The 21555-nt window shown below is 38.6% G+C and overlaps 3 protein-coding genes across 4 annotated transcripts; 2 read left to right on the forward strand and 1 right to left on the reverse strand.

The window, feature by feature from the left end:
* Positions 1-2453: 2453 nt before the first annotated feature.
* LOC146883938 (uncharacterized) lies at positions 2454-4073 on the reverse strand. The gene is made up of 3 exons (XM_085666789.1): positions 3697-4073; positions 2915-3402; positions 2454-2767 (listed from the first exon to the last, which is right to left on the reverse strand). The coding sequence occupies exons 1-3, from the start codon at positions 4071-4073 to the stop codon at positions 2454-2456; spliced, it is 1179 nt and encodes a 392-aa protein (XP_085522915.1).
* Positions 4074-8683: 4610 nt separating this feature from the next.
* Positions 8684-14943, forward strand: LOC114196229 (uncharacterized). Of its 2 annotated transcripts, none has more exons than XM_028086810.2 (5): positions 8684-9074; positions 9162-9241; positions 9316-9503; positions 14032-14140; positions 14437-14943. In XM_028086810.2, exons 1-5 carry the CDS (start codon positions 8780-8782, stop codon positions 14743-14745), a joined length of 981 nt encoding a protein of 326 aa, XP_027942611.1. In that variant the 5' UTR covers positions 8684-8779; the 3' UTR covers positions 14746-14943. The 2 variants fall into 2 exon arrangements, with proteins under 2 accessions (XP_027942611.1, XP_027942612.1); XM_028086811.2 differs by having other exon boundaries at positions 8690-9074; positions 9328-9503.
* Positions 14944-17573: 2630 nt separating this feature from the next.
* LOC114162652 (serine carboxypeptidase-like 42) lies at positions 17574-20885 on the forward strand. The gene is made up of 10 exons (XM_028046610.2): positions 17574-17930; positions 18402-18509; positions 18623-18715; positions 18857-18949; positions 19273-19358; positions 19465-19743; positions 19840-19973; positions 20130-20222; positions 20309-20426; positions 20528-20885. Exons 1-10 carry the CDS (start codon positions 17681-17683, stop codon positions 20693-20695), a joined length of 1422 nt encoding a protein of 473 aa, XP_027902411.2. The 5' UTR covers positions 17574-17680; the 3' UTR covers positions 20696-20885.
* Positions 20886-21555: the final 670 nt, after the last annotated feature.

Below are 21555 nucleotides of genomic sequence, written 5' to 3' on the forward strand. Positions count from 1 at the left end.
GGTAAAGCTATCTCATAAGCCACTGGTCCAATCCTCCTCGTAATCTGATACGGGCCAAGGAATTTAGGCGAAAGCTTCCTTAAGCGGAGAGCCCTTCCCACGCCCGTGGTTCGGGTCACCCTCAAGAATACATGGTCTCCCGCTGCAAACTCCAAAGGCCTCCTCCTGCGATCCGCATAGGCCTTCTGTCTACTCTGCGAAGCCAACATCCTGTCTCTCACCATCCTCACCTTCTCGGTGGTCTGCTCTAACAGCTCAGGTCCAACCAACACGGCCTCTCCATCCTGATACCAGCAAAGAGGAGTCCTACACCTCCTGCCGTAAAGAGCCTCGTATGGCGTCATGCCAATGCTCGCATGAAAGCTGTTGTTGTAGGTGAACTCGATCAAGGGCAACACCTCATCCCAAGCCCCCAGATGATCTAATATGCAAGTCCTCAACAAATCCTCTAACGACTGGATCGTCCTCTCAGACTGGCCATCTGTCTGAGGGTGATACGCTGAACTCATGGTGAGCTTGCTACCCATAGCACTCTGTAACGTCTGCCAAAACCGGGACGTGAACCGCGAGTCTCTGTCGGAAACTATGCTCGAGGGCACTCCATGAAGTCTTATTATCTCCTTAATGTACAACTGGGCCAGCTTGGCCATAGACATCCTCAAGTTCATCGCCAAAAAGTGAGCACTCTTGGTCAACCGATCCACTATCACCCAGATAGTGTCATGTCCTCTAAAAGTCCGTGGAAGATGAGTCACGAAGTCCATGGAGATAATGTCCCATTTGCACACCGGTACCTCCAACGACTGTAGAACGCCACCAGGCCTCTGATGTTCCACTTTCGCCTTCTGACATGTTAAACAAGCTGATACAAACTGAGCCACATCCTTCTTCATTCCCTGCCACCAGAAAGTTTCCTTGAGGTCCTGGTACATCTTAGTTATGCCAGGATGCAAGCTAAGACGACTCTTGTGTCCCTCCTCAAGGATCAACTTTCTCACCTCAGCGTCATCTGGTATACATACTCTGCCTCGAAACCTCAGTATATCATCATTACCCAAAGCAAAGTCTCTAGCCTCGTCCGACCCAATCTGATCTCTAACTCTGTTCAGACTGGCATCCAACAACTGCCTCTCTCTGATCGAGCCCAAGAAATCACTAGATATAGTAAGGATACTACACCTAATGGACTCGGACCCCAACTCCACCTGTATCCTCATATCTCTGAACTTTTCTAGTAGCTCTACCTCTTTTATCATGAGATGTGCCGTATGTACCGTCTTTCTACTCAGAGCATCTGCTACCACATTTGCCTTCCCCGAATGGTATAGAAGTTCGAAGTCATAATCCTTCAGGAATTCCATCCACCTCCTCTGCCTCATGTTCAACTCCTTCTGATCAAACAAGTACTTGAGGCTCTTATGATCGCTGAACACTCGAAACTGAGCACCATAAAGATAGAGCCTCCAAATTTTCAAGACAAATACTATCGCTGCCAACTCAAGGTCATGAGTGGGGTAGTTACGCTCATGTATCTTAAGCTGCCTCGAAGCATATGCCACTGCCTTCTTTTCTTGCATCAAAACACACCCAAGTCCGAGGTGAGAGGCGTTACAGTAGACTTCAAACGGCTTCCCGACATCCGGAATTACCAATATAGGAGCACTCGTCAGTCTCCTCTTTAACTCTTGAAAGCTCTCCTCACACTTGTCCGTCCAAGTGAAGGGTTGGTCTTTCCGGGTAAGCAGAATCAGAGGCGCCACTATCTTGGAGAATCCCTCTATGAATCTCCTGTAGTAGCCTGCTAACCCCACAAAGCTTTTGATCTCTATGGCCGACTTAGGACTTTCCCACTTAACCACTGCCTCGACCTTTGCCGGGTCCACTGCAATCCCCTGGGCGGATATCACATGCCCCAAAAACTGAACCTCATCCATCCAGAACTCACACTTGGACAACTTAGCATACAACTGCTTCTCTCTCAAAACACCAAGCACCAACCTCAGGTGTTCTGCATGTTCCTCCTGAGTCTTGGAATAGATAAGGATGTCGTCTATGAAGACTACGACAAACTTATCTAGGAAAGGTCGGAAGATCCTGTTCATGTAGTCCATGAACACTGCCGGAGCGTTGGTCACACCGAACGGCATAACCACATACTCATAGTGGCCATACCTCGACCTGAAAGTTGTCTTCTATACATCATCAGCCTTTACCAAAATCTGATGATAACCCGATCGCAGATCTATCTTCGAGAACACTGATGACCCATGCAACTGATCCATCAAGTCATCAATTCTCGGGAGCGGATACTTATTCTTGATCGTCATCTTGTTCAGCTGCCTGTAGTCCACACACAGACACGAACTCCCGTCCTTTTTCTTTACCAACAACACTGGTGCTCCCCAAGGCGAAGTACTGGGCCGTATGAACTGTTTCTCCATCAGATCTTCTATCTATTTCTTGAGCTCTACCAACTCTGCCGGAGCCATGCGATATGGGGCCATCGAGACCGGGCCTGTGCCTGGGACTAGATCGATGGAAAACTCCACCTCTCTACTAGGAGGCAATCCCGGTACCTCCTCCGGAAACACATCCACAAACTCCTGAATAACCGGTATCACTGACGTTGCTTCTCCTCTCTCCACCTCCATATGCGTGAAGATCATGTAGCACTGCGCACCGTCCTGTAGCTCTCTCATAACTCCCTGGGAGGATACCAACTCATGCTCCTCTGAGTCGGGAAACAATAACTTCTTCTCCCGACAATCTATCAGAATGCGATTGGCAGAGAGCCAATCCATCCCTAAGATCACCTCCAACTCCTGTAGAGGTAGGCATATTAAGTTCACCCTGTACATGCGTCCCTCTACCTCTACTGGAAGCCTAGCACACAAGGACGACGTCCTGACCAAACCCGACGCTGGGGTAGATACTGCAAGTTCACAATGCAGCTCGCGCATCGGCAAACCCAACTGTTCCACACAAGCAAAAGACACAAAAGAGTGTGTCGCTCCAGAATCATACAGCACACACAAAGATCCACCCGCTATCATGCATCGACCTATAACAAGATTACCTGAGCCTGCAGCCTCTGCTCCGGTCATGGCATATACCCTGCCTGTCGCCTGAGGCCGGTTGCCTCTATCTCTCCGCCGGTGCTGGTGAGGAGTCTGAACTGGAGGGCGTGCTGCTGCCCTAGCAAGGGTAGGACAATCCCTCCCAAAGTGGCCTTCCTTGCCACAGTTGTTGCACCGACGGTAACCCTCCATACGCGGGCAAGCACTCCTCAGATGAGGGCCCCCGCATATATTGCACTGCACTCGACCCTGCTGGTGGGGGAGACCCCTAGACCCTTGGGACGGATGGTGGGGCCTATCGTACGGTCTCCTCCGCTCCTCATGCCTGGGCTTGGACCCAGATGGTCCACCGATCCTCTGAGGCGGTTGTGGCTGCTGTGGACGCTGGCCTTCCACCTCGCGCTTCATCTTCTCCATCACCCTGGCCTTCTCTACCAAAGCGGCAAAATCCTTGATGGACAAGCGTGCCACCATCAGGCGAATATCACCGCGAAGCCCATTCTCGAACTTCCTGCATCGCCACTCCTCATCGAGTGGTAGGGTGTAGAAACGGCTGAGGTGTTTGAACCTCTCAGCATACTCTGTGACAGTCTTCCCTCCCTGGGTCAACTGAAGGAACTCCACCTCCTTGGCGTATCGGATGCTGTCCGGGAAGTACTCGGAGAGGAACCTATCCCTGAAAGTTTCCCACGTCACTGGCTCATCCCTCTCCTCCAGGATGGATCGGGTGCTGCTCCACCAATGCTCTGCCTCCCCCGTGAGCATATACACAGAGAACGCCAACCTGTTCTCTGCAGGGCACATCTTCGCATCATAGATGCGCTCCAGGTCCTTCAGCCATTGGTCTGCGGCGTCAGGACTGGTCTTCCCGTCAAACTTCGCCGGGTGATGTCTCAGAAAGTCCTCCAGGCTCCACTCCCTAACTGCAGGTCGTGGTTCAGGACCAAACACAGGGGCAATCACCCTGTTCTCCTCCAACTGGCGGAGAGCCTCCATGTGTTGCCGATGAGCATCCTCAGCAGCTACCCTCGCAGCCTCCATCTGCTGCATCACTGCCTGTTGCTGCTCAAGCGACGCCGCCTGTCGCTGCATGGATGCCTCATGCTGCTGCATCATCGCAGCACTCTGCTGCGTCATAGCTGCTACCATTGCCTCTATGGCTCTGGCGATATCTGGCGCGTCCCCCCGGGATGATTGAGAAGCTCGACGAGGAGGTGCCATAGTCCACTGGCACACAGAAAACCACTTGGTTAGACTTGATAAAGGCAAGAATTCTAACTGAACACTCAGAGACACACGGAGAAAGCTAAGTGGACATCCAAGTCCACAGACCTGAGGAATGACCGCTCTTATACCATAAATGTAACGTCCCATTTAATTATTAAGCGAAATTAAAGGAAAACGTCACATAATACAAGTACAAAAACGTAGTCCTGGGGTCTTTAACACCACCCCGACAAAACTCAGGCACACCACGATGCCAAAGGAAAGCTGAATACGAAAACAACATAGAGTGTAGCGTAGAAATACAGAAAGAGATACATGGGCCATGGCCCTAAATAAAACACAAGGAAAACTCCAGCCCAGATGGCTAAGCAGCGGAATCTCCATTCGCTTGTTGACCAAGAGAACCTCGCCCATCTGCTCCCATCAACCGAGTCGATGATCATCGCAAGAAAGAAGAACCACATACAAGGCAACCATACAACAAACAGGGTAAGCTAGAGCCAACACATTCTTATCATACAGTCAATTACATTATTATCATTCCACATCCATATAGCAATCAAGCATGTCATGACTCTTCATTTGATACACTACGACTCGACTCGACTCATCCGGATATGTATAACTTAGTCGGATTTAGCGGATGCTTGCACTTGTGGTGGATACCCCTGCTCGAACCTGAGCTGCTCACCCCCGAGCTATGTGTTACAAATGTCACGATGAAACAATTCTCCCTCACCACAAGGTTAGCCCTTAATGAATTTCAGGCCTCCTACTACTCTCACCACAGGGGTCAGTCCGCTCTAAGTGAGACTAACTGGCCCCTTAGAGTGTCAAGATACAGTCCTTACCTTGAATCCTTACTTAGTTATACAGATGGGGCACCACCATAGACACCCACTAACAGGGGCCATGGGATTACGTCCCGACCACTGAAGCGCAACCCCGGAGGTCTCGCCTAGAGACCCCAAGAAATTTACACGCTGACACGGACCAACATTCATAACTCAGCACTACTAGAATATTAAAAGCATGTTTACAATTCCATACCCATCCATGAGATTTATTCCTCATACGCATCACATTTGAGCCCATACCACTGATCATCACCATCCCATGAGTCTAGGATCTCATCTCATGTCAATACCATGTTCCTTAGATTTCAAACCACACATTCATTTTGCATGCTAAGTCTCATACCAAATCTTCATCCACAATTCACGAATCATGTCAAAAATATACTTCATGCTCCATTATATACAGATCACTCCTCATACAATCATACTCAACCAAAACAGATCATTCAGGGACCAATAGACATTCAAACACAGCACAGTCTCGCCCAGCACCTCGCTCAGCACCTCGCTCAGGCTGAGGGGTCTCGCTCAGGCGAGCCTCCCCCTCGCCTAGGCGAGAGCAAAAAAACAAGTGTGTGGGCAACGCGGGATCTCGCTTAAGCGAGATCCCTCTCGCCTGGGCGAGTTGCCTGCTCGCTCAAAAGATGAGCGAGCCGCCTGGGCGACTTTTCGCGCAGGAGCTCTAGGTGAGCTCCCTGTTTCATCTCGCTTAGGCGAGACTGACTCGCCTGGGCGAGATTAACAGGTCTCGCCACTGTTTTTCACTGCACAGCCATGTTTTTCCAACCGAACAACACATACAAAGCATTTCACACGTCAAAACGACAGATCCAACCATACAATTCAACAACCAACACAAAAACAGTTCTAAAAGAGTCAAAACTAGAACCCTAACTTCCCGTACCTGGAAGAGGGTTAACGGAGCTTCAACACGGGACCTCGGAACGCACTAACCCAAGGATGACTCGCAGAACTGGCAGGACAGCGAAAAGGAATCAAGGAAACTGAGTCAACAGAGGCTTGTTAACTGGAAATATGAAACAAGGTAGCGAAATGGGAATCAGTACGGCTGGGGAAGACACTTACATGGAGTGGAAGCCCCTTTATCTTACGTGACAGTCGAACGGAACCCTAGCGGAAGTGAAAGACGGCTGCAGTTCAAGGCAAGGGCAAACTCTCTGAAAATGGTAGAATACATTAGGTTTAGGACAGACCTAAGGTCTTATACTGTGGGCCGGCCTTTAGGCCCAATACTGTAGGGCAACCCACTAACTTTTAGGGCTGAGAAAAGAAATGGGCCTTACAGTTATTATATTTATTTATTGACATATATTTTTTAAAGATATTAATATACTAATTTATTTTTTGTCTATTTTAATTTATCACTTCAATTATTTTTAAATTTTTTATTTTAATTTTTTTAAGTGATATAATGTGATAATCTAAAAACAATTATAATAATAAATTAAAAGTATATAAAATAAATAAATAAATAAATAAGAATGAATTAAAATATTATTATCTATTTTGTAAAACGAATTACAAATATAATTACTTGGTACAACAAAGTCAGAGACAAATTAGATCTAGGCTTTGTTCACTTCCTAAGATGGATTAGAGGGAGAGAGAGGTTGGGTTTGAGTGAATTTGAAAATGAAGGGTGTATTGTTTTTTTTAAGGGATTTGAAGGTGATTATGAGTGAATTTAATAATAAAGTTTGTGAGAGTTAGTGAGTGATTTGATTGATATGATAGATTAAAAAAAATGTTTTAATATATTTAAAAGAGACTTTACCATTTTGTCCTTATGTAATAAATAGTATAAATTTGTGTTTGTATGAGTTTAATCAATTTTTAAATTTTTTATTTAATGCTACACTTTAAATAAATAATTTACAAAAATTAATAAAATAAATTATTTATTTTCATAATATTGAAATAAATTTTACCAAGCAATTGTAAATATCATTTTATTTGAAATTAAAAAATTAGTATGGAATATTTCTTTGGGATTAAAAAATTAAAAATTAATATTGCACGCAGTCCACGAATGGAGGATCGGTTCTACAGCTTAGGGATCAGATCTGCTACTTCTGTGATCGATTCCAAGCTTCATTGGATCGTTCCAAGCTGCATGACATACTTTTGGATCCGTTCCAAGGCAAGAAGATTGTTCCAACGTAGCAATTTCTCAGATTTTGGAACCGTTCCAGGCCACGAAGATCGTTCCAGCGATGCGAATTCTCATATGATTTCACTGCCGTGACAGCAACCGCTGCTTCAAACCAATTTGGTGTTTGTCTTCACCCTCATTCGCACCAAGAACAACAACAACAAGCTGCTTCGAATTGGAACCAGTACATGCAACACGTGAATACTATAATGTGATCATGGTAAATTGGTCATTTCATAAAACTCTCTTTTAAATCTGAGCTAAATAAGCGAGATGAAAAAATGTTCATATCCTTCAAATCCTTGCTAAACCTAGCTTGCATATCATACAAAACGAACAAGCTTTATCCCTCCTAATCTATCTTCTCATTTACACCACAACAGTAAATACGATAAAACGAACCGGCTCTTATTGTTTGCTCCCATTGATAACTCGTGGCAGAGAAGATTGGTTTCTCTCGTTTTCGTTTCCATAGTGAGAAAATAAGAAAAAAGGAAAAAAATATAAAATATTCTACTTTTAAGATACAAAATATAAATTTTTTCTGCTACTGAAAATCAGCGAGATAAACTAGTCGGATTAAACTCTTAAAACTTGAGTTTAGTTTGTAAAATATTGATGGTTCAAGAATGAGTCATTCATTTCATTGAACTTTAATCGAAATTTAAGTTTGTTGGGCTGAAAAAAATATTAAACTTGAGTTTTTCTTATTTATCTTATTTAAAGTTTTAATTCATTTTAATTTATGAAAAAAATATTTTAATACTTTATAAAGACAAAATTCTACAAATTATTTTAATAGTACTCTATTAATAAAAATATACATAAACTTTTATCTAAAGAAAGTTATTCATACATAAAAAAAAGATATTGTTTTCAGCAAATACAACTCAGGTCTCTTCGCTAAAACTTAACTTTGCAGCCAATTCAAACCAGACGCACCCTGATCACTGTAACAGACACAAAATGACATCAATAAGTGCATTGTATATCAAATGATATTAATCAACATAGGCTCACAACCTCAACTTATTATGGTTATGTAAACAAATGGAAGGCATTTGTTGGTATACAAAAGAATCGAACATTCATCTTTTACCATAGGTTTCTACCACCAAAGAACATATTTTAAATTATTATTTTTTAATTACCAGCAAGAAAATTCATATCAAGATTAATTAATTACCATAAGTATTTATAAAAGATACATTATAGAAAGAAGTTAAAATTGAAAAAAGAAAACATGACTATTCATAAAATTGGTTTATTTTTTAAATGAACTTCATTACAGAATAAGCCCAAACTTTGACATGATAGATGAAAGGGTATTGGACTCATGGGCTTGGGCCTTTGGATTTGATTTCACAAGCTCCGTTTTTAGAATTGAGCACTACCTGTGACTGTTCTGTTGCTGTTTTCCCCTGGCACTAGATTCTTGGAACCGAATGGATTTGATGAAGGCTTTGAGGTTGAGCCCTTGCGTAGGTGCAATTCCTTCACCGCCACTTATCACTCTCGGTGGTGTTAGCTTCTGTGCCCCTCCTCTCTTTACAACAAAACACTGTAGTCATTTTTGCATCTCTACAAACACTCGCAAAAAGCTTTTCTCTCCAATTCCACTTGGCAGAAAGAGAGACTCTGATCCAGAGCCGCTTCTGGAACCCTCCATTGTCCAAGAACTATCATTCGTAGAAGAAGAAGAACAAGAAGAAGAAGAATTCCTCGACGAGTATGAAGACGGTAAAGTTGCGCTCTGTCTCTCGAATCTAATCGCTTCTCTCTATTTCCGAAATTTTCTGAACTTTTCGTTTCATTGCGCAAAGACAGCGTTGGATGATAATGATGATGAAGACGACGGTGACGACGAGGGATACTATGAGGAAGAAGAGGAGGCTGGTGTGCCTTATGTAAGTTTTTGTTAGAAATTAGAATGATAAGTGTGTGTTTTGGTTGGGGAAAATGATATGATTTATTGATTTAGAACGTTTCTAAGGCAGGTGATGGCGGCGCAGGCGGTGGAATCTCCCTAGCTGGCACATGGTGGGACAAAAAAGCATTAGCCATTGCTAAAGAGGTTACTCTCTCTTTTGATGGGGAATTGCAAGTTTATGCTTTTAAAACACTGCTGAACTCCACCATTCAAGTGCGAATTGAGAACCTTTCCAAAAAGTAAGACGAAAATATTCTCCTTCTTCTTCTTCTTATCCTTATTATTGTTTTTATAATTAGTATGAGGATGAAGGCAGGGGTTGAGAGAGCAAAAACGATACGGCTAACTAGGACTCCGTTCTGTTTTAACTTTTTTTTATTATCAAATATTAAAATTAGACAATTTGGTAAGATTAAATAGCAAGGAAAATTTGACCACCGCATGCGTGGTTTTGTCTCAGTTATTGGCTGAATGGTTCCTTCCTGATTAAGATTTAGTTGTACCTCATTAAACAGGCACATTATTAGTTTGATAACTTTTATTATTGAATGGTTATTATGAATAAAAGCATATATTATTCTGAACTGTTTGTGATGAATCTTTAGTTTTTTTTTATATATAATTGTGAGATCGGATAACTATGCAAGACCTTTTTTGATTAATTATATAAATAATATAATTTTGGATTTTCCCAATTATTTATGAGATTATGCTGATATATAAGTAACCTTGCACCTTAAGCATATAATTTGGGGTTCAATTCTGGAGGAAGCCAACTCCTTAAATGCATTACTTCTTGATTACTCTTTGACTCTGGCCGGAGGATACCTGAGGTTCACACACAAAATCTAAATATGTATGGAAATTTAGCAATACATACGTATGTGCTAGTAGTAATGTTATATTTGGTTTATCTTTCTTTTTGATATACTTATATAAGTTTCTGAAATTTTATGTGCTATATAGCAATGTTTCCTCCCTAAAAGTAATGTTACATTAATGTTTATCTTTCTTTTTTTTCATTTGTTCATAGTTTTTTTAAGCTTATTTCTGGTATACTGGGATAGGTTGATAGGCCAGATTGCAGAATGTGTAACTATTCTAAGGATGTGGGAAATTGGTGCAATTTTATTTGTAAAGATCTACATTGCAGAAAATTGGAAATGCTGAAGTTGAATGCACTTAAAGGTATTCAGCATTCCCGTGGCCCCTTTTACTTGCATAGTTTAAGGATTGCTAGGCCAGATTTCAGAATGTGTAGCTATTTTAAGGAATGTAGGAAATTGGTGCAATTTTATTTGTAAAGATCTACACTGCAAAAATGGAAAGGCTGAAGTTGAATGCACTTAATTGGTATTCAGTATTCCTGTGGCCCCTTTTACTTGCATAGTTTAAGGATTGTGGAGCTTGTCGCTAATAAGCATTCATTTTACATCCTCTCTCCTAAAGACGTAAAAAAGGTTTGACGATTTTAGTCCCATATTTCTAAGTGCATTGGACTGATGCAAAGTGCCTGATATATCACAATTTTTGAATGCAAATCCTATCTGTATACTGCTCAGTGAATGGATTTTTGGCTAACTACCTACGCATTAACTAAGTATCAATGATTTGGTGTTGTAAAATTTGACGAAAATACAAACAAAACTTGATTCTTGAGGCTTGTATGATCACTGCCCAAAGTATTTCAAAAGGGTACCCACCACCTCAGGAAGTCACTTTGCAACGGTCCGCATGCGTCCTCCTTTTTTTTTTTTTTTTTTCCTCTCATGGGCCTTATCTCCAAGCTCTTATTCCCCGCACGACCCTCCATTTCGGTGTGCCGCAAAGTAATGGGCTCCTCTATCTTTTTCTTCCATGAGCCATGAGGTCTCTAACACTTTTTCCCACCTATAAATACATTACTTCTCTACTCTCTTAAATTTATTTCTTGCTAGTTTATGGGTTCTTCGAAAAATCCGTTCAGGGTAGTGGTCATTAGCTTTTACAGCAGTCTTAAGGACTCATGGCTGACGGTATGGACACCACCACCAACAACAAAATAATATTTCGCGAAACCTTTTCCGAAGATTTAAAAAATCAAAGTCTTTGCTGGACAAAACTTTCAACGCTGGCAGAAACACTTGTCTACTCTATTAGACATGTAAGGAGTTGTTTATGCTCTTACAGCCGTCAAACTTGACTCTAGTAGTCCTACAAAACATATTGAAGATTGTATCAATTCAACTTAGGTATGACGACACACTTTGCTCAATGCATTATTTAATAATTTGTTTGATGTGTACTCCTCTTATAAGGAAGCCAAGGATATTTGGGACTCGTCGATTCTCAAATACACAACCGAAGGTCTTGTGAGGCAAAGGTTCGTCATTGGAAATTACTACTACTAGGAGATGATAAACGATGAAGACATCAAGATGCAGATCAATGAGTACCACAAGCTACTTGAATATATTAAAGCAAAAAACATAGTCATGCATGATGAGTTCATTTTAGAACTTCTAATAAAAAATCTTTCAGAATCCTAGACAAACTACAAACAACAATTGAAGCACAGGCACAGACAAATGTTATGTTACCCCATCCCTTATCATTCACTGAAGATACCAACCAAAAGAATTGTGATGCTACAAGGGCTATAAGACATTATCAACCAAAGCAAATATGGTAGAAGACGAGCCATCTCCAAAAGTGTACAAGAAAAAGCCCGATCACAAGAACAAAAATTTTAAAAATTCTCGTCCTAGTGGATCTAACCCCACTTTCAAGAAAAATGGAAATTGCTTTGTGTGTGGAAAATGAGGCCATCATTGAGTTAGAAACTACAATCCTCCTAAGGCAAATATAACCGAAGGAGAAAATACAATTCTTGCGGTTGTTTAACAAATAAACCTTGTGAGCAAATGGATGGTAGACTATGGTGCTACCAGGCACATCTGTGCAAACAAAAATGTGTTTACCTCCTTCACTAGTATAGGGAATGGAGAGGAATATGTTTATCTTGGTGATTCCATGACAACTCCTATCCTAATAAAAGGAAAATTTCTTCTAAATTTCACAAATGAGAAGACTCTAAGCTTAAGCAATGTGCTACATGTGCCATCAATCAGAGTTAATATAATCTTTGTAGCATTGTTGGGAAAAGTTGGTGTTAAAGTGTCATTTGAATATGATAAGATTGGTATGACAAAAAATAATGTGTTTGTAGGGGAAGGGATATTGTGATCAAGGTCCTTTTGTACTTAACATTTCTGAAATTGTCAATGAATCTAGTTCTTTTTTCTTTTATTGTTCATTTGTATGATGTGTTGCATGCTAGATTAGAACATGTAAATTCCTCATATGTTATGAAATTGTAATGACTCAGATTAATTAATATGCATTATAAACAAAGTAAAAAAGGAGGTGATATATGAGTGGAGTCTAAATTAACAAAGAAAACTTGTCATTCTGTATTAGGTCAAATTGAACTTCTAGGATTAATTCATATGGATTTAGTTCCTTTGGAGATGATTTTTACATGTTTCTTGTTGAAAATGATCCAAGTTTTTTAGAAGCTACTAGTGCTCTTAATGCAATACATCTTCCTCTGTCGGAAGGAACTAGATCAATATGAATTAATCTTAGAAGTTCAGTTTGATGTTCTTCAAAATGACAAGTTTTCTTTGTTAATTTAGACTCCACATATATATATCACATTTCTTACTTTGTTTATAATGTATATTAATTAATCCTAGTCGTTACAAGTTCATAACATACGAAGAATTTACATGTCCTAATCTAGCATGTCACACATCATACGAATCAAATCAACAATATAAGCAAAAGAACTAGATTCATTGACAATTTCAGAAATGTTAAGTACAAAAAGACCTTGATCACAATATCCCTTCCTCACAAACACATTATTTTTTGTCATAACAATCTTATCTTATTCAAATGACACTTTAACCCCACTTCTCCCAACAATGCTACATAGATTAGATTAACTTTGATTGATGCCACATGTAGCACATTACTTAAGGTTAGAGTCTTCTCATATGTGAGCTTTAGAAGAACTTTTCATTTTCTTAGGACATGAATTGTCTTGGAATCACCAAGATAAACATGTTCTTCTCCATCCCGCACTAGTATAGGAGGTAAGCGCACTTTTGTTTGCACAAATGTCCATAGTAGCACTAGTTTCTACCACCCATTTACTCACATTGGTCACAAGATTTATTTGTGAAACAAATGTGCGTGATGGCCTAGTTTTCCACACACAAAGCAATTTCCATTTTTCTTGAAAGTGGGGTTAGATCCATTGGGATTTAAAAATTTTCTTGTTCGTTTTGTAGATGGTTTGTCTTCTAATATATTTGCTTTGGCCAATAATGTCTTAGCCCTTGTAGCACTGACCAAAGTGTGTCGGGTACCTTATTCAAATGGACCCAATTAAAAATCTGATTTGCAGGACTACTGGAGTCAGATTTGGTGGTTGTAAGAGCGGAAGCAATTCTGTACATGTCTAATAGAGTAGACACACACACATTCATGCAAGCATTGGAAATATTGTTTTGCTTATCTGGTGTAGTGTTGGTATCCTTACCGTCAGCTATAAGTCAGAGATGATTGGTACCCTTTTCAAATAGGCTATTTCACTACAGCTGCATTTTCACACAATGCATTTTGTGGCTTAAATTATCGTTCTATTTTTTCTTAAACTGCTGCTAAAGTTGCTAGCTATTATCATGAATGCCTAGCTTAGTTGTTGTGTTCTGTCTGTAGGTCTGGCTCGCCCAGCATGGAAGATATTGAAGCCTTCTCTGCAACGTATAGAGCAAAATTGGATGAAGCAGAACTTGCTAAATCAGTTCCTGACAATTTATGTTTGGAGGTACCATCTCAAGTGTCTTGTTGACATGTTGTGTTATCTTTGGGGTGGGGGGTGGGTGGGGGAGATATAATTCGACGTTACCGCTATGATCAATATTTGTAAGCACAAACTATGAACTACTTTTCTGTCCTAATCAAATCCTCTGACAGGTTTGGATAATGTTTTTAAACATCGTATGTTCTTATGGGTTATGCTTTTCCCTCTTGATTTTGAAGGATGATCCCAACCATGATGGGATTTAAATTTTGATCATCAATGTTTTATATTATTAGCGTTTGACATATTTGCTTTTTCAGGTGTCTTCTCCTGGTGTTGAAAGAATAGTTCGGATTCCAGATGACCTAGATCGATTCAAGGACCGACCTATGTATGTGAAATACGTCATTAGTAATGATCCAAATAACCCGGCTGCAGAGAGTGAGGGTGTCTTCATGCTTGAATCCTTTGACCTGGAAACGAAATGTTGCACCTGGGGTTTAGCAGATGTGAAAGTCAACAGACAGAAATCAGGTAAAGGAAGACCCCTGAATAAAAAACAAAGAGAATGGCGTTTAAGCATTCCCTTTGATTCCTTACGTTTTGTTCGGTTGCACTCTGATATTTAAATAATTCATTTTCCCCGAAAGTTGTTGATTAATTATTAGATTTCTATCTTTCCTATGCAAATAGTATACGTGTCTCAACCTGTATGTACACATAAGCTCTGCGTTTATAGATAATTGGAACAATTAACTTTACCATGTACTCTTGTACTGCTCTTTTTTTCAAACTATTTATTGAATTTAATTCTAGGACTGTAAAAACTTGTATCATTAACATCGTTTTACACGGTTATTTTTCTTATATTTTTTTCATGGGATGCTAACAATGGCATGACAATGCCACGTCTCTGAGGAATGTGTTTGTGACTGTTACATACATTGCAGTTTTTCCGTTGTACAATTTTATAATTACTCATTTCCAATTCACTATTTAATGAAAAGTTTCTTTTACATTTTTTTTTCTTTTCATTCATTTAATATTTTGAATTACCCAAATATTTTTGCAGATCATTAGTACTTTATTTGTCTCATTAAGTTCTTTTGAATTTTAAATTTAAATCTCTTTAAAATTTTATAATTTTGACTCTTTTTGCATCTTTCTGTTTTATATATATAATTTTTTCATTAGTTCTGCCGAAAAATGTTAATAACGAACATTTATTTTAACCTTGCATTTTTTTTTCATCATAAAGTAATGATTCTAAACAAAATACTCTATTCATAGCAAGAGTTGGATTTGGGTTAACTCATTGTTTAAAATTTAAAAGTAGTATATAATTAGAAACCACTCTAAAAGTAGAGTCTTATAGGATTCTTGTGGGTGTGATTTTGCAGAAGAGACATAATTGCTAATTATAGCAAAGACAAGTCATTTTTCTAAAGCTTTGAATGTTCTTTTTGACTTTTGGTATAGACAGGAACCAGACAACAACACGATTAGTTTGAAGTCTGTTGATCCAATTTTATGACGGGGTTTGGTCACCCTTGCAAAATCTAGCATTCTTAATATGTTCCAAAATCTAATACAATATGTTGCAGAAAGTGGAAACCTATTAAATAGAAACGCACTTTTCCTTAGCTCCAATTTGGTATTCAAATCCTGTTTCATTAGTAGAAAACTAGAATGCAGGCTCTTTCATTTTTTGTAGATTTTTGTCTTTTTATGTGCATTTGACATATACTTTAGTTTATATAAAAAAAATTACATGAAAAAAGTGTCTCGCACACACGCGTGAGTATATTTGTCCCTTCAAAAGTAAATGTATTTCAAAGCATAAAGTGTATTTCACCTTTTATTCGCAAATGCATTGGATTCCTATGTGTATATATTTGTAGTTTGTATGCAATAAAAAATTTTTAAAACTCACATAAAAATGTTCAAGATATAATTTATTACAAAGTATTAATCTGGTTCACACATTCTTAATTTTGCTTTTGCATCTATAACACATTTTTAACTCGCTTGCTACGCCTAAGACACCAAATTAAAATGCTCTAAAAATCGAATTAAGAATGCATAAACTAAATTAAAATTACATTATTGAAAATCCCACAACGATGCTTTGGCGAGAACTTCATACAAAAAATAAAGAATTATGAGTAAAGGTAACATAAAACAACTTAATAATATTTTATTCTACTAGTATCTACTTAGTAAATTTTGATGTAGAGGAGTAGAACCAGGAATGCGTTGGATGCCGAAGGAATAATTTAGATTCTTAAAAAAGTAACAGTACGTATGAGTAGTATGAATGGTGTATTGTATATGAGCAGTTGCTTTTTCAGAATTTGAGCCCCGCGCATGTTTGAAAAGGTATAAAGTGTTTTGCGTCGACCTTTTTTCCTTATCTTTTGGACAACAAAGCAGAAACCTTAAACAAAACTATGGCACAGTCAGTGATGAGATTGAGACGCAGAAAGTGAGAGAAACAAGTGCGGCGAAATTGAAGGTAAGGTTACTAGTTAATACTAGTTGCGCCTTCCCAAACAAAGTAGAAATGCATAACTAACAAATTAAAATTAATTCACAAAATTAACAAATGTTAGCCATGAATCTACCACTCGAATAGGTCCAAAAAGAAGATACCAATTTTTTTTTCTTTGTTTGATGATAGATGTTTATCTTATCACTTTGTAGCATTGTGTTCACCTTTGATGAAATTTCCTAGATTTTATCGATAATCTTTAGAGGTAACCTTCCCCAGTACTATGCTACTTTCTTGGCCGTGTCTCTCGGTTCTTGGCAGAATAATATGTAGTATTCGTTGCTTTGGAATAATGATGTGTTGCAAAGTGGCTCTAACCTTAAACGGATTAGTTTTTATTTATCCAATAGTTTATGTTTTCACATGTTGATTGAAAATTGTCTTGTTACAGTCAACCAGAGAAAATTGAAGTCTGCATACCATTTATCCATGCATTTGATTTGAGGGCATATAACATATTCTATATGCAATTCAGATCTTGAAGTGGGAATTCACCTCCTTTTTGTTAAAAGAAATCCGGGATTCACGTGCATGCTTCTATAACAGAATCTCTTCACTAGAGATATGCTATCGTAATTAGTTTCTATTCATTTTGTTCTATTAAAGAAACCAATTACCTATTTTATAGGGATGAAAAGATCGAGTTTAAAAATATATATTCCTGGTAATCTTTTAACTTTCATGATGTTTTCAAATTCATAAACACTGCAAATGTAAAATTATAATAAAATAATAAAATAATAAAATACAAAACACCGAACCAAACATATTCCTATTAATTGTTTATTCAAACATACATGCGAACTAGAAACAACACTTTTAGTCCCTTTATGACTTTCTTTTTTTTAATTTATAGTTTGATTCGAATTTCTGACTGTATATGATAGGATGGGACCAAGTTCAAAACAATGTTTGTTATGTAGGCCAAATAGTAGTTAACTGAAAACATAATTTAACTGCTATATAAGAGTGAAGGGTTCCTGAGGAAACGGATAGGAATTGAAGTTGTTGAAATGAAAGGGTGTTGGTTAGTTGGGGTGTTGATTGTGGTGGGGTGTGGCTGCTTCTTGGGCAGCGTTGGGGTAGAAGGGTACCCTTCTCAGGATCTTATAGAGAGATTACCAGGGCAACCTAATGTTGGGTTCAAGCAATATGCAGGGTATGTGGATGTAGATGTCAACCATGGGAGAAGCCTCTTCTACTATTTTGTGGAAGCTGAGAAGGACCATCCAAACAAACCCCTCACTCTTTGGCTCAATGGAGGTTCGTAGTTCGTCACATCACCCCTTTCCTATGCTTAAGGAATCAACTCATTCTTTACCTTTCTTTCTTGTTCAATTTCAAGTTTTTCCACACTTTGACATCATCATCTCTAGTTTGTTTCTGTTTCACCTTCATTTTAAGGTTATCTTATCTAAGTTTTTCCATGTTCGTGTTTCTAAAGCATAGGTGGTTGGCATTTATCTTTCTTTGTCCCTACCAGTTTAGGTTCTGTCTCACTCGATAAAAATCCTGTTTGCTAGGACCCCCCTCATAGACAGATCCTCTGGATCAAAATTATGAAAAAGATGCAACAGTTTTCTTTTTCTTATTTTGGAAAAACAAAAAGAAGAAAAAACTACAACAGATAAATCAAATGCTCCTAGCTATTATTAAGGTTTGTTGGCATATTTTACAAGACACTATAAAACTGTCAAACTGCTTTAACTCAGAGCAAGTACCATTGTTTTTCAGGCCCAGGATGTTCCTCCATTGGAGGAGGTGCCTTTACTGAATTGGGTCCCTTTTATCCCAGAGGTGATGGACGTGGTCTTCGAAGAAATTCAATGTCTTGGAATAGAGGTATACATATTATATATGACAATTTTTTTTACATCGATTTTTCTTGTGATATTGGAGAATAATTTGGGTTGTTTACATTGATTCCTGATTCTGACATTGTGTCTTTTTCATAGCATCCAACCTCCTTTTCTTGGAGTCCCCAGCTGGAGTTGGTTGGTCATACTCAAACACAACTTCAGATTACAACTCTGGAGATGCATCCACAGGTAAACAGAGTCACCAATTAATATATTTTTTAATATCTCAGACTTTTATTAAGGCTGAGAATGAATCTATTTGGTTATCTTTGCATAATTTCAAACTCGTTTTACTAAGTTGAGCTTTAACAATTTTTCTATTTTTGGCAGCCAATGATACGCTTCTGTTCTTGCTGAAATGGTACGAGAAGTTTCCTTCTTACAGATCAAGGGAGCTGTTTCTTACTGGAGAAAGCTATGCAGGTCCAACCAATAATAATCTCATCCCAATTTCATAATTATTTTTATTGAATTGAAACTCCCAAAGTTGGTCTCGAGTTCCAAAATATTCCATATAATAGTACATTAGATGACGTGATTGTGTTAAGATTAAACTTTTTATTCTATTGTTTATGCACATGCAGATAACGTAATGTCATCATTCCTAACAGGGGTCATGATATAAAATTATTGCACTAGATTACCTTTTTGTTTTCCTTTTGGAAAAAGTTCTTTTGCCCTCCTCCTGCAAAAAAAAAAAAAAAGTATATATTTTTGTTTGTTACTGAGATTTAAATGTTATGCAGGACATTATATACCACAGTTAGCCAATGTTCTTTTGGACCACAATGCTCATTCAAATGGTTTCAAATTCAATATTAAAGGAGTTGCTGTAAGACCCCTTTGATGCAAAGTCTTTTGGCATTAGTTTACTCACTTATTTTTCTGCTACCGATGTTTTAATTTGAAAGTTATTTCACTCCTTCCTCGTTTGTTAGATTGGAAACCCACTTCTGAAACTTGATCGTGATGCACCAGCAACATATGAATACTTCTGGTCGCATGGAATGATCTCCGACGAACTTGGCCTTGCCATTGCGAATGATTGCGATTTTGATGACTATGTCTTCGCTGATACACACAACGTCTCTAAATCATGCAACAATGCAATAAATAAGGCAAATGAGATTGTTAGCGATTACATAAACTCCTATGATGTGATTGTGGATGTTTGCTATCCCTCCATAGTTGAACAAGAACTGAGATTGAAAAAGATGGTACAACGCCTCTTTCATTTCTGTTTATTTTAAGATGATTATAGTTAGATATAATGTAAGATTATAGACTAAACATTTTTTATTACTGTAATGCAGGCTACTAAAATAAGCATAGGTGTAGATGTATGCATGACTTATGAAAGAGCTTTTTATTTCAACCTCCCTGAGGTTCAGAAGGCTCTGCATGCAAACCGTACTAATCTTCCCTACAACTGGTCCATGTGCAGTGGGTAAGCCATTCATATCCTAGGAAAATTCTAATGATTAATTTGTCAATAACAATCTCCAAACTGAGTTAATCATGATAAACACAAGACACTGCATATTTCACATTGTTTTCTACTTTCGTTACTGATGTCTCTAATCCCGCATTTTCTTCATTGCAGTGTCTTAAATTATAGTGACACTGATCCTAATATAGACATGCTCCCAGTTCTCAAAAGGATAGTGCAAAACCATATTCCAGTATGGGTTTTCAGGTAAACTAATTTCCTTTATGGAGCATTAACAATGATGTATGGTAGTTAGCTGTGGTACACTAATTATTAACGTTAAATTATGACAGTGGAGACCAAGATTCTGTTGTGCCATTACTAGGTTCTCGAACACTCATTCGTGAACTAGCCCACGAGCTAAAGTTCAAGACTACAGTCCCATATGGAGCATGGTTCCACCAAGGGCAGGTACAAGGAAAAGAAAAATTATGTAACTTTTGTTGTTGTATGTTATAGTTCCCTGTGCTAATTGATGTTAACTTGGTGAGATTTGTTGAATAAATTTATAGGTTGGAGGTTGGGTAACAGAGTATGGAAATTTGTTGACTTTTGCGACTGTAAGAGGAGCTGCTCACATGGTACCCTTTGCACAGCCTTCAAGAGCACTCCAGCTGTTTAGTTCATTTGTGCGTGGAAGGAGATTGCCCAACACAACACACCCTTCAATTTACGATTAACTATGAACATTGAATGAATCTGCTGTCTGTTCATTCTTAGATTTGAAAAGTTTTAGCCTAGAAGAGTAAGTAGTGAGTGAAAGAGAAAGGTGTGTGTGTGTGTGTTTGTCTCTTAGGCCATTATTTATCATTTGTATGGAAAAAAGAGGGAAGAAAACAAAAGTAATAAAGATTCCATTCTTCTAGTCCATTCATTCCCTTCCTAGCTAGCTGCTGCATTCCATGTTCTTCATTCCTTACTTCCAACCTCATTCGGCCTTTATTCCTAAATCAAAGTTAAACTATAACTTACTTTGTAACATCCCATTTAACAGTCTAAACCATCAAACAAAACATTGCATATCTGATAGTTCAAAGCATAGAACCCAAAATATAAACAGTATGTTACAGTCATCCCACAAAAACTTGATAAACTGCTATACAATTTATATACACAACTTGCACTAGAGTTTTCAAAAGAGAAAACACAAGTCTAAACTAAAAACACTAGAATTTCCATAGAACTCTAGTGTGCAGCATTTCTTCCTCTTCCCTGCACGGGGCTAGCTGCAAGCTCTTCAACTGCTCACACCAATCAGGTGATCATGGCAAAAAATAACAGACACCAAAAAGAAAAGAGACAAAATAAGGGTAAGCTAATGATTTAAAAAGAGAACTTAAATGAATTTTATAGTTAATAACATACAAAGAGCACAAATAATCAATTAGTTTCACACAAATTAATAATCTAAGACCCACTTAATCCGGATTCATGCATTGAAGTTGGATCCAGGCAGTTGTGCACTTGTAGTGGCATCTCATGCTCTGCAGAGCGACAGATACAGAGTAAAACTCTACCACATACAAGGTTAGTCCGTTAA

Source organism: Vigna unguiculata, chromosome 9 (assembly GCF_037176805.1).
Source record: "Vigna unguiculata cultivar grain cowpea cultivar isolate G323 ecotype 2 chromosome 9, ASM3717680v1, whole genome shotgun sequence".
NCBI lineage: Eukaryota > Viridiplantae > Streptophyta > Magnoliopsida > Fabales > Fabaceae > Vigna > Vigna unguiculata.

Coding starts and splice junctions, on each gene's coding strand:
- LOC146883938 (XM_085666789.1), bottom strand. CDS start 4,073: ATGGAGGCTCTCCGCCAGTTGGAGGAGAACAGGGTGATTGCCCCTGTG. Junction 3,403..3,696: donor CGATACGCCAAGGAGGTGGA/GTTCCTTCAGTT, acceptor GTCCAAGCCCAG/GCATGAGGAGCGGAGGAGAC. Junction 2,768..2,914: donor AGTATCTACCCCAGCGTCGG/GTTTGGTCAGGA, acceptor GCATTCTGATAG/ATTGTCGGGAGAAGAAGTTA.
- LOC114196229 (XM_028086810.2), top strand. CDS start 8,780: ATGGATTTGATGAAGGCTTTGAGGTTGAGCCCTTGCGTAGGTGCAATT. Junction 9,242..9,315: donor AGGAGGCTGGTGTGCCTTAT/GTAAGTTTTTGT, acceptor TTATTGATTTAG/AACGTTTCTAAGGCAGGTGA. Junction 14,141..14,436: donor CTGACAATTTATGTTTGGAG/GTACCATCTCAA, acceptor TTGCTTTTTCAG/GTGTCTTCTCCTGGTGTTGA.
- LOC114162652 (XM_028046610.2), top strand. CDS start 17,681: ATGAAAGGGTGTTGGTTAGTTGGGGTGTTGATTGTGGTGGGGTGTGGC. Junction 19,974..20,129: donor AACTGGTCCATGTGCAGTGG/GTAAGCCATTCA, acceptor TCTTCATTGCAG/TGTCTTAAATTATAGTGACA. Junction 20,427..20,527: donor CATGGTTCCACCAAGGGCAG/GTACAAGGAAAA, acceptor ATAAATTTATAG/GTTGGAGGTTGGGTAACAGA.